General features: G+C 34.1%; 1 protein-coding gene across 2 annotated transcripts in view; it reads left to right on the top strand.

The window, feature by feature from the left end:
- The window catches only part of GRB14 (growth factor receptor bound protein 14), a 154,498-nt gene that overhangs the window by 74,475 nt on the left and 67,389 nt on the right, over positions 1 to 12,634 (top strand). The window contains exon 1 of one of the 2 annotated variants that reach the window (XM_077154021.1): positions 8,019 to 8,269. The exons of the other annotated variant lie outside the window; for it this stretch is intronic. Within the exon in view, the coding sequence (XP_077010136.1) occupies positions 8,207 to 8,269 (63 nt within the window). The 5' untranslated portion in view covers positions 8,019 to 8,206. Of the gene's footprint in view, positions 1 to 8,018; positions 8,270 to 12,634 lie in introns of those variants that run through there. 2 annotated transcript variants of the gene reach the window in all.

Genomic DNA, 12,634 nt, shown 5'->3' with positions numbered 1-12,634 from the left:
GAAAAACAGAACCCAGAGATTTCACAGAAAAATATTACAACCTTGCTGGGTCCAACACCAAGAAAAATCTGAATAAATGCCCAGACGCCAGCAGCAGAAGATAACTGTCCACGCTCAAAAGATTGAGAATATGGCTCAGTCAAAGGAACAAACCAATAGCTCAAATGAGACACAAGAGCTGAGACAACTAATCCTGAATATACGAACAGAAATGGAAAACCTCTTCAAAAATGAAATCGATAAATTGAGGGAGGACATGAAGAGGACATGGGCTGAACATAAAGAAGAAATAGAAAAACTGAAAAAACAAATCGCAGAACTTATGGAAGTGAAGGATAAAGTAGCAAACATAGAAAAAATAATGGATAGTTACAATGATAGATTTAAAGAGACAGAAGATAGAATGAGTGATTTGGAGGATGGAACATCTGAATTCCAAAAAGAAACAGAAACTATAGGGAAAAGAATGGAGAAATTTGAACAGGGTATCAGGGAACTCAAGGACAATATGAACCGCACAAATATACGTGTTGTGGGTGTCCCAGAAGGAGAAGAGAAGGGAAAAGGAGGAGAAAAACTAATGGAAGAAATTTTCACTGAAAATTTCCCAACTCTTATGAAAGACCTAAAATTACAGATCCAAGAAGTGCAGCGCACCCCAAAGAGATTAGACCCAAATAGGCGTTCTCCAAGACACTTACTAGTTAGAATGTCAGAGGTCAAAGAGAAAGAGAAGATCTTGAAAGCAGCAAGAGAAAAACAATCCATTACATACAAGGGAAACCCAATAAGACTTTGTGTAGATTTCTCAGCAGAAACCATGGAAGCTAGAAGACAGTGGGATGATATATTTAAAATACTAAAAGAGAAAAACTGCCAACCAAGACTCCTATATCCAGCAAAATTATCCTTCAAAAATGAGGGAGAAATTAAAACATTCTCAGACAAAAAGTCACTGAAAGAATTTGTGACCAAGAGACCAGCTCTGCAAGAAATACTAAAGGGAGCACTAGAGTCAGATACAAAAAGACAGAAGAGAGAGATATGGAAAAGAGTGTAGAAAGAAGGAAAATCAGATATGATATATATAATACAAAAGGCAGAATGTTAGAGGAAAATACTATCCAAACAGTAATAACACTAAATGTCAATGGACTGAATTCCCCAATCAAAAGACATAGATTGGCAGAATGGATTAAAAAACAGGATCCTTCTATATGCTGTCTACAGGAAACACATCTTAGACCCAAAGATAAACATAGGTTGAAAGTGAAAGGTTGGGAAAAGATATTTCATGCAAATAACAACCAGAAAAGAGCAGGAGTGGCTATACTAATATCCAACAAATTAGACTTCAAATGTAAAACAGTTAAAAGAGACAAAGAAGGACACTATATACTAATAAAAGGAACAATTAAACAAGAAGACATAACAATCATAAATATTTACGCACCGAATCAGAATGCCCCAAAATACGTGAGGAATATACTGCAAACACTGAAAAGGGAAATAGACTCATATACCATAATAGTTGGAGACTTCAACTCACCACTCTCATCAAGGGACAGAACATCTAGACAGAGGATCAACAAAGAAATAGAGAATCTGAATATTACTATAAATGAACTAGACTTAATAGACATTTATAGGACATTACATCCCACAACAGCAGGATACACCTTTTTCTCAAGTGCTCATGGATCATTCTCAAAGATAGACCATATGCTGGGTCACAAAGCAAGTCTCAACAAATTTAAAAAGATTGAAATCTTACACAACACTTTCTCGGACCATAAAGGAATGATGTTGGAAATCAATAATAGGCAGAGTGCCAGAAAATTCACAAATACATGGAGGCTCAACAACACACTCCTAAACAACGACTGGGTCAAAGAAGAAATTGCAAGAGAAATTAGCAAATACCTCGAGGCGAATGAAAATGAAAACACAACATATCAAAACTTATGGGACGCAGGAAAGGCAGTGCTAAGAGGGAAATTTATTGCTCTAAATGCCTATATCAGAAAAGAAGAAAAGGCAAAAATTCAGGAATTAACTATCCATTTGGAAGAACTGGAGAAAGAACAGCAAGCTAACCCCAAAGCAAGCAAAAGGAAAGAAATAACAAAGATTAGAGCACAAATAAATGAAATTGAAAACATGAAAACAATAGAGAAAATCAATAAGGCCAGAAGTTGGTTCTATGAGAAAATCAATAAGATTGATGGGCCCTTAGCAAGATTGACAAAAAGAAGAAGAGAGAGGATGCAAATAAATAAGATCAGAAATGGAAGAGGAGACATAACTACTGACCTCACAGAAATAAAGGAGGTAATAACAGGATACTATGAACAACTTTACGCTAATAAATACAACAATTTAGAGGAAATGGACGGGTTCCTGGAAAGACATGAACAACCAACTTTGACTCAAGAAGACATAGATGACCTCAACAAACCAATCACAAGTAAAGAAATTGAATTAGTCATTCAAAAGCTTCCTAAAAAGAAAAGTCCAGGACCAGATGGCTTCACATGTGAATTCTACCAAACGTTCCAGAAAGAATTAGTACCAATTCTCTTCAAACTCTTCAAAAAAATCGAAGTGGAGGGAAAACTACCTAATTCATTCTATGAAGCCAACATCACCCTCATACCAAAACCAGGCAAAGATATTACAAAAAAAGAAAACTACAGACCAATCTCTCTAATGAATACAGATGCAAAAATCCTCAATAAAATTCTAGCAAATCGTATCCAACAACACATTAAAAGAATTATACATCATGACCAAGTAGGATTCATCCCAGGTATGCAAGGATGGTTCAACATAAGAAAATCAATTAATGTAATACACCATATCAACAAATCAAAGCAGAAAAATCACATGATCATCTCAATTGATGCAGAGAAGGCATTCGACAAGATTCAACATCCTTTCCTGTTGAAAACACTTCAAAAGATAGGAATACAAGGGAACTTCCTTAAAATGATAGAGGGAATATATGAAAAACCCACAGCTAATATCATCCTCAATGGGGAAAAATTGAAAACTTTCCCCCTAAGATCAGGAACAAGACAAGGATGTCCACTATCACCACTATTATTCAACATTGTGTTGGAGGTTCTAGCCAGAGCAATTAGACAAGAAAAAGAAATACAAGGCATCAAAATTGGAAAGGAAGAAGTAAAACTATCACTGTTTGCAGACGATATGATACTATACGTCGAAAACCCGGAAGAATCCACAACAAAACTACTAGAGCTAATAAATGAGTACAGCAAAGTAGCAGGTTACAAGACCAACATTCAAAAATCTGTAGCATTTCTATACACTAGTAATGAACAAGCTGAGGGGGAAATCAAGAAACGAATCCCATTTACAATTGCAACTAAAAGAATAAAATACCTAGGAATAAATTTAACTAAAGAGACAAAAAACCTATATAAAGAAAACTACAAAAAACTGCTAAAAGAAATCACAGAAGACCTAAATAGATGGAAGGGCATACCGTGTTCATGGATTGGAAGACTAAATATAGTTAAGATGTCAATCCTACCTAAATTGATTTACAGATTCAATGCAATACCAATCAAAATCCCAACAACTTATTTTTCAGAAATAGAAAAACCAATAAGCAAATTTATCTGGAAGGGCAGGGTGCCCCGAATTGCTAAAAACATCTTGAGGAAAAAAAACGAAGCTGGAGGTCTCGCGCTGCCTGACTTTAAGGCATATTATGAAGCCACAGTGGTCAAAACAGCATGGTATTGGCATAAAGATAGATATATCGACCAATGGAATCGAATAGAGTGCTCAGATATAGACCCTCTCATCTATGGACATTTGATCTTTGATAAGGCAGTCAAGCCAACTCACCTGGGACAGAGCAGTCTCTTCAATAAATGGTGCCTAGAGAACTGGATATCCATATGCAAAAGAATGAAAGAAGACCCATCTCTCACACCCTATACAAAAGTTAACTCAAAATGGATCAAAGATCTAAACATTAGGTCTAAGACCATAAAACAGTTAGAGGAAAATGTTGGGAGATATCTTATGGATCTTACAACTGGAGGCGGTTTTATGGACCTTAAACCTAAAGCAAGAGCACTGAAGAAGGAAATAAATAAATGGGAACTCCTCAAAATTAAACACTTTTGTGCATCAAAGAACTTCATCAAGAAAGTAGAAAGACAGCCTTCACAATGGGAGACAATATTTGGAAATGATATATCAGATAAAGGTCTAGTATCCAGAATTTATAAAGAGATTGTTCATCTCAACAACAAAAAGACAGCCAACCCAATTACAAAATGGGAAAAAGACTTGAACAGACACCTCTCAGAAGAGGAAATACGGATGGCCAAGAGGCACATGAAGAGATGCTCAATGTCCCTGGCCATTAGAGAAATGCAAATCAAAACCACAATGAGATATCATCTCACACCCACCAGAATGGCCATTATCAACAAAACAGAAAATGACAAGTGCTGGAGAGGATGCGGAGAAAGAGGCACATTTATCCACTGTTGGTGGGAATGTCAAAGGGTGCAACCACTGTGGAAGGCAGTTTGGCGGTTCCTCAAAAAGCTGAATATAGAATTGCCATACGACCCAGCAATACCATTGCTAGGTATCTACTCAAAGGACTTAAGGGCAAAGACACAAACGGACATTTGCACACCAATGTTTATAGCAGCATTATTTACAATTGCAAAGAGATGGAAACAGCCAAAATCTCCATCAACAGAAGAGTGGCTAAACAAACTGTGGTATATACATACGATGGAATATTATGCAGCTTTAAGACAAGATAAACTTATGAACCATGTAATAACATGGATGGACCTAGAGAATATTATGCTGAGTGAATCCAGCCAAAAACTAAAGGACAAATACTGTATGGTCCCACTGATGTGAACGGACATTCGAGAATAAACTGGAAATATGTCATTGGTAACAGAGTTCAGCAGGAGTTAGAAACAGGGTAAGACAATGGGTAATTGAAGCTGAAGGGATACAGACTGTGCAACAGGACTAGATACAAAAACTCAAAAATGGACAGCACAATAATACCTAATTGTAAAGTAATCATGTTAAAACACTGAATGAAGCTGCATCTGAGCTATAGGTTTTTGTTTTGTTTTGTTTTGTTTTGTTTTGATTTTACTATTATTACTTTTATTTTTTTCTCTATATTAACATTCTATATCTTTTTCGGTTATGTTGCTAGTTCTTCTAAACCAATGCAAATGTACTAAGAAATGATGATCATGCATCTATGTGATGATGTTAAGAATTAATGATTGCATGTGTAGAATGGTATGATCTCTAAATGTTGGGTTAATTTCTTTTTTTCCGTTAATTAAAAAAAAAAAAAAGAGAAGGGATAATTGGAGATGAAGGGATACAGACTGTACAACGGGACTGGATATAAAAACTCAGAAATGGACAGCACAATACTACCCAATTGTAATGCAATTATGTTAAAACACTGAATGAAGCTGCATGTGAGGTATAGGTTTTTTGTTTTTGTTTTTTTTGTTTTTTTTTCTTTCTATTATTGTTTTAATTCTTATTCTGTTGTCTTTTTATTTCTTTTTCTAAATCGATGCAAATGTACTAAGAAATGATGAATATGCAACTATGTGATGTTATTAAGAATTACTGATTGTACATGTAGATTGGAATGATTTCTAATTGTTTTGTTAATTCTTTTTTTAATTAATAAAAAAAAAAAAAAAAAGGAATGAAGTTCTTGTACATAGAACAACATGGATGAACCTTGAAGACCTCATGTTCAGTGAAATAAGCCAGGCAGAAAAGGACAAATATTACATGATCCCACTAATATAAAATAATTAGAATAAACCAGTTCTTAGAGTCAGACACTAGAATACAGGTTTCCAGGAGTTGGGGTAGGTAATGAGGAATTAATGCTTCATTGGTGCAGGTTCCTGTCTGGAGTGATGGAAAAGCTTCGGTAATGAGTGGTGCTGACGGAAGCACAACATTGTGAAAGTAACAGGTACCACTGAATTTTGTTTTTGAATATGATTCAAAGGATAAATTTTGTAGTGTATATTGAAAATTTAAAAACAAACAAACATTGGACTGTAAATACACAAGCAGTGAACCCTAATGCAAGCTATGGGCTGTGATTAATGGTTTAATTATAGTGATGATGTTGGTTGAAACAGGGGTGCCACACTGGTGCAAAGTGTGCTTGATGTTGGGGGGTTATGTATGGGAGCTCTGATTTTCTGCATAAATTTTCTGTAAACCTTCAACTTATCTACTAAAAAAAAAATAATTACTTTATTCCACTTGATCCAGTGACCATTTTATTCAACAGTGTGTCCCTATCATTGAGCCTGGCGTATTGTCAGTACTTTGTTAAATTATTTAATGAAATGAATTGGCTTTGATCATGATGGAACCCAGTAAGATTTCTGAGACTGGAGAGGATACTTTGTAATATTCAAAGTGTAAATTCAGAAGAGAAACAAAGAAAGGCCAAACATGATAGATAATGTTGTTGAAAGTATGTAGTTACCATGGGTTTTGTTATTGTTAGCCTGTGAAAAAGTGACTCAGGGTTAAAACAGACTCAGTCCTTTACTTCACAACTGGAACTCTCTCCCCATATTAGTAGATTTTTGTAGTAGTTTTATTTTTAAAGATCATGATAAACCTAATTGGACAGGTATTAAATGAATGCCCCTGAACTAGATGTTAGTGACTTTTTATAATAACTGTACTTTTTTCTTCCTAACAATCATAATAGAGGATTGTAGCTTTTGAAATTCAAATTAGGGAACCCTAGAGTTGGTACTGTCTCTTTTTCTTTTGAGGAATATGAGCTCACCACACATATAAAACTCACTCAAGAGTAAAACAGTAAAGTGAACCCTGCCGAGTGGCAGTTTAGATAATGAAATGGAAAGTTTGTGTCTTGGTTGCTGAGAATCTTCCATTTTGCCTTGTTACTACAGAGATTGTGTTGTAGTCTAATAATTACCCGGAGTTCCTCTCCTGCTGAAGGCAAGACAGTGGGTCACTGGTGAAGAGGGTTAGTAGAACCTGTTGAGGTATCAGTCAGGAGGGATTTTTATAATTTGAAGACTCACATTAGTTTTAATATTTATAATATTTAATATTAAATATTGTAAATATCAGCTTAAAATACTTTGTCATTTATGAGTGCATGTTTTACTCATTATTTAGATTTTATTGACAATTTTCTTGTTAGAGAGGAACATTTTTAGTTGTTACCCTTCAACCCCAAAACATTAGAATAACATTTTTAGTTGTTCTATTGAAAAGGACAAAATGGTTAAAAAAATGTTGAGATTTAATCATAATTACTTTTATGAATTGTGTGAAATGATTGTATGAAACAGTTATCATCTAAATGCATTTAGTTAAATGATACATGTTAAATTACTCAGATTTGTGCTTTTTAAAAATAAAAGTGTTTGAGATAAATATATATTTAACATGACTTTTAGTTTTATTATTAAGGTAATATTTAGCAGGTAATGTTTAAATGTGACCAAGAGGACAGCTGAAAGGTCCGTAAGACACAAAATTCAGCTGTTTAGGAGATGAAATGTAGTAAAATTTATTTAAAAATTTTATCGTAATATATAAATTAGCGCTTTTGAACCAGTTCTAACTTCAGGATTATTTTTTGAGCCCCGCATAATATGTTCCAATTGACCCAGTCAACAATTTTATAAGTAGCATAAATAAATTAAATTCATCTACGCATTTATATACTTAAAATAAACCAATGTAAACAGCTTCTTCTCTGCCATATGTTGAAATATTTCAGTAAAATAAAGACATAATTGCCTCGTCAACAAAGATGGCATTGAATTGCACTGTTTTGGAAAAAAAGTTAAGTGAACTAGATGCCTGTTAATCTGGTTCTTTAAATATCATAAACAAAAGTATCAGAATGTGTTCCCAAGGACAAAGGCGGAGTTTTCCAGGTTTTGATTGGTTGCTGCTTTGTCCTGTCCCACAGCCATCCTTAATTGGCTTTGGGTAGATTGGAATCACATAAGCAGGGTGACATTTATTACTTTCCTAGTTGTTCCTTTGCCCTGAGCCCTGAGATTCCCAAGGCATAACTGTACAAGATTTCTTTCATTTCGTTCATGATCTACAAGAGGGAATCATTGCAAGAAGAGCAGGCATGAGTTTGAGTGCGAGAAGAGTCACTCTGCCTGCAATAACGCCAATAGTTCTACAGAAAAGGGTATGTGACTTCTTTTTCCTTTTGTTTCTTGCTGTCTTTTCTGTTGTTGTTGTTTGTTTTCTTTCCTCTTTTGCTGGGTATTTGTTACTATGTGGGAAACTTGGTTACATATCCTGAAAGAGAGTGTAATTCATTGAGGCTGTGGATAATTAAAGGACATTATTGGAATTGAACTAGGGAAAAACTGCTGTATTAGAACATTGCTATATAAAAAAACCTCCATGTAAAAACAGTTTAGTCTCCCTTTCACGTCATTGTGATGTAGCCTGTATTAACGGTTTTTCTTTTTTTTCCCCTCTACTGTAATTCCAGGCCTGTTTGCGTTTGGTTCAATAGGAAATCTGCTAGCTATTATGTTTTTTATTTGTTTTTGAAAGAACAGTTTCTTTGTTTCACTGTAATTCGTAATACATCCGTCATTGTTGAATGTTACATAATTATTTTACTGTTTAAATATATGACACTAGTTTGTTATTCTCATATTTTTAACCATTTCTGTTGAATTTCTGCCTACTTGTTTAAGAAAAACTTTCCATTACATTCCCCCATATAAGGGCTTTCTGTTAATTATTAATGCAATTACACTTTATAATTTTTTTCTGTTGGTTTTTTTATGAAGATTATTTTCGTGTCTTATTTTTAGCATTTCATTTCATAAAGTGATATATACACTGTATAATACTGTCATGTCAGTACAACTGAATATAGTAACTTTTATTGTAAATATACCAAATAAAAACATTGCATTGAATTTCTTAAAGAACATGTTATATAGAGAGGTAAAGCATGAACCTACATTTTTGGAAATAAGCTTTCTGAATGTTTTTGGTGACACTATAAACTGTAATGTTTCCTTCCTTGCCCAACTTTTAATAGTTAACTGTTAACTGTTAGTATATTTCACTAAGTCAAAGGTCATGTTTTAATTACTTGAAACATTACAAATCTAGAAGCTATGTTTTTTTTTAGTGTCGTTTTAAAATTGTTTTTAGTTTTTAAGTTTTCAATCTATTTTCATATCCCTTTGGGCCATTCTATACACGAGGGACATTTTACTTGGTATTGGAATTGCTGTGTGGTAATTTTGCCAACATTTATTCTTCAACTTTCTTTATGTCTTTTCTCTGATTTGTATAATTGAAGCAAATTTAATTAAAATATTTTGCTCTGAGATTACATTTTTATTTTAAATCGGATTTATCAGCATATTAATAACAATAGTCTAGGCTCTCTGACTCATGAGGAATGTGAAAAGGTATATTAACATCTATCAACTCAGTGTTCTTACATATGAGTTCACTATCCAGTTAATACCAGCAGTTTAGATGACCAAGAAACATTCATCATGTGGTTTTTCAGACAGGCACGTTGGTGTGGTGGAAAGCATACCATCTGGTCTCTGTGCTTACTAGCTGTGTGACCTTGGGTAAATCCCTTAAATTCTAGGAGTCTTTACTTCCTCATTTGTAAGATAATAGCAGAGGGATTTTTCTTAAATGGTCTCTTCAGTTCTGCTTGTGTCTTTCAATCTATGAAACAAAGAATATATTTTATATTTTCATAGTTATATAGTAAGATATTAAATCATTTTTTATTTTATTTTTTTCAGTGTATGAAACATTAGAAAAAGATGTCATTTTCAAGGACTTTGAGCAGTTAGTCTGGGGGAAATTTGTATGAGTAAGACTTGGCTAGAAAATAACTTCTAGCACTGAATAGTAAGTAGCAAAACAAGACTACTCTGGAAAGCTGTGATTATTATTGATGTTTGATCTCAGCTGCCAATGGACACATCATTGTGATTTCTGTCTCAATCTGTTTATAATAAGCTTCCCCCCCCAAGTTTCTATTATAATAATTATGTAAGTTAGAATTACCTAAGCCCAAATTTGTTATTCCTTTCCAATGATTACACGTTTTAAATGTACATGTAATTTAACATGTCATCATTTTTTGAAAGTACCTATGCTATTCTTTTCTTCTGGCATTTTAACCCCTAAAGAACCCATCTGTCTATTTAATAGTTCTGAAAACCTTAATATATCTTATTTTAAGAACTGAGTACTTTTACTGATTAAAAAACATTCATCTACTCTGGTCATTCCAAGACTATGTTTTATTTTTTTTTTTCCTCGAGATAGGAAGTTATTCCAAGCTTGCAATTAACTAGTCATTTTCTTTAGGTGCCATACTATAAGATGATCTTAAAAATTAGTACAGGCATTCTTAAAGTATTTGGGGGGAACAGATTCTCATTTTCCCAAGATAGCACATGCTTTTTTCCCCACAGGTTTGGCATTATCCTGAATGAGTGATTCCTGAAAGATAATTTGCCAACTAGAATCTAATCATTTGAAAGTCTTAGAGAATCTCTGAGCATATTCACCAGCCCTGGGAAGTGATTTTTCTCATCAGCTAGTGTGTCTGATCTCAATGGCCAAAAAATTGTCTTGTGTGGTTTGGGAACTTCAGTTTTTAAACATGGTCTTTAATATGGTATGGATCTTTTTTTGCAGAAGACCAAATACAATTTGATTATTGAGAAAGGGTATTTGGGTAGAATACCTATCAAGTAAATAGGAAAAAAATTTTGCCTTCCTCTAATTCTGTCAGTCCTGCTTTCCCTGATTCTAGTGAATCAGAGTTCTAGTAAAGAAGGTTTCAGCATATCCCTCAGAAATTATCACAACCTCACCAAATATTCTAAATGAATCCTTTGCCTCATGGCACTCTTCTTAAAGAATTAGTAATTTATGCGTTTTTTTTTTCCAGATGAGAAGACTGAGTCTCTAGGGAGTTGAGTGACTTATGCAAGGTCACCTAGAAGGTCAATGGCAAAGCTAGAAATAGAATCTAGGTCTTATGACTTCCAGTATGTTTCTCCTAGATACATGTAACCTCCTGAAATTAATATGTTAATGAAAGTGCCTTATGGTGCATATAATTGCCTTTCAACTCAAAGTCTGGAATTAGTTTAGGCAAATCCTGTCACCTTCCTCTCCACCTCCACCAACTCCCATATGCTCTAGTGTAGAAAACCTTTATTCAGAAAGCAATTATAAGTAGCAAAATCAGTGTGTGTGTGTGTATGTGTGTGTGTGTGTGTGATGGAAAAACAATTTATACCCAAAGCTATAGATTGGCACATTACGACAAGAAAACATCTTAAGATCCCTGAAAGGTGTGAAAAGACTCTCAAGCATTGTAAGATAGAATTTAAGGGTGAAATGAAATTCATATGATTTTTACAGAAAGTCTGCAAGCTCAGAAAGCCTGATGTCCATATTCTGCATTTTTAGGTAGGCATATTTCATTCCTTTGTCAGATTAATATTGCTTTCCAAATTATGTTTATAAGCATTTCTTTCTTTTTATCCACAGTACAATTTTGACAGATTTTCATAAGCATACAGGATCATGAGTATTTTCTGAAATCTCATAGAAAATAATTAAAAAAAAAGAATATATTTTTCTTAAGATGTAGATCTTTTTGCAAATCTTAAATACATGAATATAATATGGAGTGATGCTGTTTAGCAAAGGACCCATTCAAGAGAACAGTGTACTTTGTATCCATTTCCTTCCTCATACAATTTGAATCATTGATAGAGTTTCTGAAAAAAATGATTTTAGAAGTGTGACAGAATACAGAGTGTCACATTACTTTCTTATCCAAAAACTTTTTAAAATGCACAAAATCAGCCCAATCTTATGTAGCATTACTGTGCTACAGCGCCTGGATGCCTCCTGATTTCCCCAACTTCATGTTCTTCTACCTGAAGCCTCCATTCCAGCAAACTGCCTTCCTCCTTCTGCCCCAAAGAGCATTTAATTTTTGTATCTCTGTATTTCTGCTTCTGCCCTTGTGCTCTCTGGCCTATAGACAACTCTAGGCTCCTAAATTCTGTTATCCAGGTCTCGTCTTAGGCCGTGGTACCATCCAAATGCCTTCTAAGGCTCAGTTATCATAACTGACTTGATTTAGTATCAATGGACATGCCTTTGTTACTTGTCGATTCAGCAACTGCTGTCCCATGGCATCAATTTTATTGTGACATTGATACTATTTAAGTCTTCCTAGTTGTCCATAGGTATGTAGCTTTTGCTTTTCTCCTTTTCAGATCTAGCTTTTAGTGTTCTCTTCTGTGTCTTGTGTAGTTATATATAACTTACATTCTTTGGTTTTCTAAATTTGCCCTCTTTTTTGCCTTGCAATTAAATTTAAAAATTTTCAGTGAAAGGATATTTTATAAAACGCTTTATCAGTTAGAGGTTCAATTTAGTAGCATGTAACCAGAAAACTCAAGTGACAATAGATTAAACATGAAAGGACTTTATTTTTCCTTCACTTAACAAGACCAATCAG

This window comes from Tamandua tetradactyla, chromosome 3 (genome assembly GCF_023851605.1).
Source record: "Tamandua tetradactyla isolate mTamTet1 chromosome 3, mTamTet1.pri, whole genome shotgun sequence".
Taxonomy (NCBI): domain Eukaryota; kingdom Metazoa; phylum Chordata; class Mammalia; order Pilosa; family Myrmecophagidae; genus Tamandua; species Tamandua tetradactyla.
Note: the sequence above shows the minus strand (reverse complement) of the source record. Positions and strands in the feature narration are given on the sequence as shown.